At 32.7% G+C, this 6000-nt stretch overlaps 1 protein-coding gene across 2 annotated transcripts; it reads left to right on the top strand.

Annotated features, from left to right (window-relative positions):
• The first annotated feature begins 598 nt into the window (after window positions 1-598).
• LOC105777686 (ACT domain-containing protein ACR10) lies at window positions 599-4818 on the top strand. Of its 2 annotated transcripts, none has more exons than XM_012601057.2 (6): window positions 599-974; window positions 1427-1636; window positions 2255-2360; window positions 3324-3660; window positions 4100-4384; window positions 4492-4818. In XM_012601057.2, the coding sequence occupies exons 1-6, from the start codon at window positions 821-823 to the stop codon at window positions 4627-4629; spliced, it is 1230 nt and encodes a 409-aa protein (XP_012456511.1). In that variant the 5' UTR covers window positions 599-820; the 3' UTR covers window positions 4630-4818. The 2 variants fall into 2 exon arrangements, with proteins under 2 accessions (XP_012456511.1, XP_012456510.1); XM_012601056.2 differs by having other exon boundaries at window positions 603-974; window positions 1415-1636.
• The last annotated feature ends 1182 nt before the right edge of the window (window positions 4819-6000 follow it).

Here is a 6000-nt window from a genome sequence, read left to right as displayed (position 1 = left end):
GCCACGTTTAGAGCTTAGGTGAAGCTGACCTCACTTGATCATAAAAGACCTCCGTTTTTTAACGGCTTAATCACAAATTTGGCCATTAGTGTTTACATGTTTTATCAAAATAACCCTAATTGTATTTTTGAACTTTTTTTGTCATCAACCTTTATTCTTTTTTTCAAATTGCTTTTTTCTTACCAGATTTGGTGAAAGTACAGTTAAAAAAGTTAATGGGATGATGTGGAATTTCATACTTGGAATATTTTTAATGAGATATAATTTATTACTTAGATAACCTAATAAAATAATTACATGTGGAAAATAACAAAATAAATAATTCATGAAGTTAAAAAATAAATCTTAATTTAAAGAAAATAAAGTAATTATCTAAAAAAGTTTCAAAATTAAAACTTATCTGTAAACAGCAATATGCATTCATTTTGAAATCTTTTTTACATATGCTAAAAAATACAATTAGGACCATTTTGATAAAATATGTAAATTTTAGTCACCAAATTTCTCATTAAGCCTTCTTTAATAAATATTACCTCTGAAATTGGGCGAGAAATTGAAAATCACATGGAAAGAAACTGAGAAACAGAGGAAGAGAAAATAATAATAATAAATTTCCTTTTTGAATTTTTTATTCTCAGTTATGTCTTGTGTTTTGTTTCTCTCACTGCTATTGACGGAAACTTCAATCCATTTGCTTCAAAATTGAACAACAAAATAATTAAGGAAGCAAAAGAGAGACAAAGAGGGGGGGAAAGCCCAGTCTTTTGAAGCAAAAAACAGGGCAAAAGAACAGAGTGAAGAGAAAGGGAAAGGGAAAAATATGGGAATTTTGAGGGAAGATGTTGTAGTGATAAGTCCAGCAGAGAAAGCAGGGGATCCCACTGTGATATCGGTGAATTGCCCTGATAAGACTGGATTAGGCTGTGATTTGTGTAGGATTGTTTTGCACTTTGGGTTAAGCATTGCTAGAGGAGGTAAGCTTTTTCCACTCACTATTTCTATTAACATTTCTTTGGGTGTTTTTTTTTTTTTTTTTTTGGAGTTGTGTTAACATTATAAATGATGGGTCATTGTGATTTTCTTAGCTTTTTTTATCTTATCTTTTTATTTTAATGGGATGTTATTTAGCTGATTGAATATCAATCCTTGGGGTTTTCTTGGCAACTTTTTTTGGGGATATGAACAATGAATCAAATTGGTTACTGCTTGTCTTGTTTTAATAATTTTTTAATCTTTACTTTATGTATAGCAAGCAAAAAATACTTGCTTGATCATGGTTCTTTATGATATGTACTTTTGAGTCTGTTATTATCCTCATCCTTTTTTAACTTTTAGATTTTGTTTGTGTTGATGCTACAAAGAATTTGGAGGTGTAAGTCAAGTACTGATTTTTTTTCCCTTTTTTGTGGATAAGATTTCTCAACAGATGGAAAATGGTGCTACATAGTGCTTTGGGTGGATGGGAAAACAAACACAAGGTGGGATTTGCTTGAGAAAAGGCTATTGGAAGTTTGTCCTTCGTATTTTTCGACATCCGGGATAGACTATTACAGGCCTGTAAATCAGCAACCAAAGCAACTGGATGTATATCTTCTGAAGTTTTGGTGTTCTTGTGTTAGGAAAGGACTGTTACATGGTAATCTTTCTTTTCTTTTAAGTCTTTGATAATGGAAAAAAAATTCAATGTTAGGTTTAGCAAGTGGTTAGCCATCTCTTATTTGTTTTTTGAGGTATTTCAGGCATTGGATTTTGTTTTGCCTCATTGCTTAAACTTCGAAAGTGTGATCTTGTGAGCCACCTCTTTTGTTGCATGATTTCATTTATGCTGAAACTAAGAAAAGTTATTTGATTAAATTGAATCGGATAAGTTCGGTATTTGTTTATTAACTGGAAATATTATAACGAGAAGGAATTTGTTTCCTTTTTCTATTATTTTTGGTTTTTTCTTGCTTTTGGATTAAGATTGTAATGTTAACTTTTACTATTCTTTGAGATGTTAGAGAAGCCAAAATGCATGGGAAAATGAATGGAATTTAGAAATTGTCTTGTGAATAGAAATGAGAATCTTTCTTAAAGTACAAGTACTGTTGAATTTGAAAATCACTTTTCCCTGTTTAATTGCTTACAGTTACTGCTCCGTAACTGAGTGTAGTTGTTGATCATTGATATTCATTAAGAGCAATTTTATGTTTATGTTAAATTTGTATGTCCATATCTTTTGGTTGATATAAAATTTCCCATATTGTTTTTATAGACATAACTCTGGTCCTTTTTGACCTGGAGCTTACAATAAAGAGAGTGAAGGTATCCACTACTCCAGATGGAAAAGTGATGGACCTCTTTTTCATCACTGATACCAGGTTTGCTAGTGTTGAGAACTTCTTTAACTTGAAATTCATAGTGATCTTTTCCGATTTTCATCTATGCACTGTTGCTTGGTTCTTTTAGGCCTATTTAATTTTGTATTGGGTATTCAGATTCTTAAGGGTATGAATTTTTCATGGTGGTTTCTCCATAACTAGCGCCAGTGGGGGATAAAGTAGATCTGATTAGTGGCATGTACTTTAAGTGTGAAATAGGGGAAGGATGTTAATGTTAACATGGTGAATAATTGGAAATTAATCGATTAGTCATAAATACACTCCAATTTGTTTTCCTTGGGAATCATTGCTTTAGACTTAAACATAGAAACCAACTGATTTCTTAAAGGGAATGTTCTACTTCTATAAACTCCAAAGTGGAGTGTACGGACATTTGTTTGGTGATGGTTATCTAATAAGAGACACATCAAGGCACCATATATGGTTTTGCCACTTCATTATATCTATTATGAGGTTCTCATATCAGTTATCACTATTTTCCTAAGTTGTACTTGACCTTTTTTATTAAATTTAATAGAACTTCTCACATTTCATCATCTATGAACCTTAAATTGATGATTTTTCCAAGTGTAAAAAATGTGAAGTTTGATTATTTATTAGTACATTAAACGTCCGAACTAGAACTTTTTAAATAAAGCTTTTCTGTAATTAATCTGACATTGAGAGAGGAATTAGTTTGTTTCATTGGAAGAGATATATAACCTCTTTGCATGGCACTTTGTGATGGAGAGAAAGTGTGTTTTAATATTAGGAAAGAAGAGAAGATATGTACAGAGTTTTGTACCATTACGTCAACTTCTTAGGGGCAGTCCATGTATTTATCGTTTCTGATATATATATATATATATGTAGATGTATGCATGTATTGTATGTTTGTTGGCAGGCATGTATGTGTGTGACATTTTTGTAACTTGGTTCTTCTCCCCCTTCTGATAATTTTAGGGAACTTCTTCATACAAAAGAACGGCAAGGTGAAACAATTCTTCACTTCAAAACTGCACTAGGTGATATATTGGAAAGTTGTGAGATTGAATCAGCTGGTGAGGAAATAACTGCATGTTCACAAGGAACATCGTTTCTTCCTTCTGCAATCACTGAAGACATGTTCAGTTTAGAGCTGCCTGCACGACATCCAGGTGGATTACTTGCTTCTGACCCAATATCAGTGACAGTTGACAACTCCCTTAGCCCCTCCCACACACTTATTCAAATCCTCTGCCAGGATCACAAAGGTCTAATATATGATAGCATGAGAACCCTAAAGGACTACAATATCCAGGTACATATAGTGAACTGCTAACTTATGTATTCGAAACGGTTCTCTATGTTGGTGTTTGTGATCCCATTTATGCGGTACTTTGAATTTATGTTACTCAGGCTTGGATGTTAGTGTTGGATACGGTATGTGTCTTGGGACAAGTATGTTTTTCCGCCCTTGTATTTGGAGGGTTTTTGGAGGTCATATCCTCATACCTATGTCGAAATATGTGTCGGGCTCCAGCATTTCATTGAATTTGCTTGCAATGGGTAAATCTAAAGAAAAAAACTATCAATTTTGATGCTTTAAAATTGCTTGGAAGTACCTTCAGGAAGTCTTGAATGTCCATAAAGAGTTGTTTCGTAACTGTAAAAGGTTGCAAAACTATGCAGCTTGGCTTCTCTTCTTGATTGCTCGATTTCCTATATATGCTCCTTATAAAATTAACATTTTGTATCAGGTTTCGTACGGACGATTCTTTGCAAACCGAAGAGGTGGCTGTGAGTTGGACTTGTTCATAGTGCAAGCCGATGGCAAGAAAATCATAGACCGCAATAAGCAAAATGCGCTGTGCTCTCGTCTAAGAATGGAGCTTTTTCGTCCTCTTAGAGTAGCCGTGGTAAGCAGGGGACCTGATACTGAGCTACTAGTAGCAAACCCTGTTGAGTTGTCTGGCAGAGGCCGGCCTCTTGTTTTTCACGACATAACCCTTGCTCTCAAGAATCTCAACATCCAGATCTTTTCGGTATTACCTACATTATCCATTATTATCGTTTGTCATAACACTCGTAAAACTGATTGTTGTCCTCCAATTTCTAACTGCAATTCGGTTTCTACATAAACTTTTGTCAGGTCGAGATAGGGAGACACATGATATGTGATCGAGAATGGGAAGTATATAGGATCCTACTCGACGAAGGAGATAGTCATCATGTTTCGAGGAATATGATCGAAGAGGGTGTTAGAAAATTGTTAATGGGATGGGAATAGTAGATTTAGATCACTTGAAAATCATGCTCAGAAGCCTAGAATTTCTTCCTAACTCAATGTACAGCACATCCTTTTTTCTATTCTGGTGCTTTTTAAGTCTTTGCTGAATGCTAGGTGCTAACAAGATACCAAACTGTAAAATTGTAAAGTTTCCTGCAAAGAAATGAAGAAGTTTTTTCTTTTACCAAACTGTAAAATACAATAATATCAATTAAAAATACATCTAAAAACCTAAACTTAAGCAATAAAATCAACTAAACCTAATCATAATCAATAAAATCAAGCATTCTTGTTGCTGAAAAGGAAACAAAAAGTTGTAAACACATGCAGGTGCATTAAAATCTCTTACGGTCACATAGCAATGCTTACGAGGTTGAAGCATCCACAAGCTTGGGATTCAACACTCGATGGAGTTCTGTTCGACAACATGATATCGCTTGGGGTGGTTTTATCTTTTGGTGTTGATTGATGTTATAATCATATTTTGTTGGGATTAAATTTGGATCAAGTTTGGATTGAGTTTGAATTTTATTATTTTATTATTATTTTTCGTATTGTTAATTTTATTATTTATTTATTTATTTATTTATTTATCATCTATGTTGTATTTAATTATTATTTATTAATTTATACTATTATTTAAGTCTATGACTGAGTTGGTGTCATGAGTCAACTGGACACTAACTCGGTTAGGAAAATTTCGAAAATGTCCTTTTGTAATTAAAATAAGTTATATTATTCAAGGGTACTTTAGTATTTTTATTTTAAGGAAGAAAATGCATATGATGAGATTTGAACTCATGCCAATTGCATTAAAAAATCTTAAATTTACCACTCAATCAAAGCTTTATTTTGATAATAATATTATCATAAACAATTGTAGTGCATTTAATATTCTTAATTCGATTATTTACGCGCTTAAATTTTATTTTACTCACAATTTAATCTTTTTTCAATTTAATAAATATATTATATAATTATTTTCACCCACATCGTGGGTATGCCATAATCTTATTGATAATGTTCTCGATGGAGTTTATATCACAAGTTAACGTAATACCAACTCAAAAAAAATGACAATGCTATAATAAATAATTTGAGTGCATTTAATATTCTTAATAATGTATTTTTCCTATTTAAATTTCCCTTTACTTACAATTTAAATTATTTTTCATTTTAATTTTGTTGAACTAGGTATCAGCAAGGGTGGAGGTAATAAGGATAAGGTGGTGAGGCATAGGAGGCGATTCGTCTAATCAAGTGAAAAGTCGGAAAAGTATAAGGAGATAGAAAAAGGGGTAGTACATTGAAGAAGATTGAGGGTGAGGAGTAGTAAGAGGGTCTAAGTTTGATCCTTAGTTCATCATTCTT

This window comes from Gossypium raimondii, chromosome 10 (genome assembly GCF_025698545.1).
Source record: "Gossypium raimondii isolate GPD5lz chromosome 10, ASM2569854v1, whole genome shotgun sequence".
NCBI lineage: Eukaryota > Viridiplantae > Streptophyta > Magnoliopsida > Malvales > Malvaceae > Gossypium > Gossypium raimondii.
The sequence above is the reverse complement of the archived record's forward strand: the minus strand, read 5'-3'. Positions and strand labels throughout refer to the sequence as shown.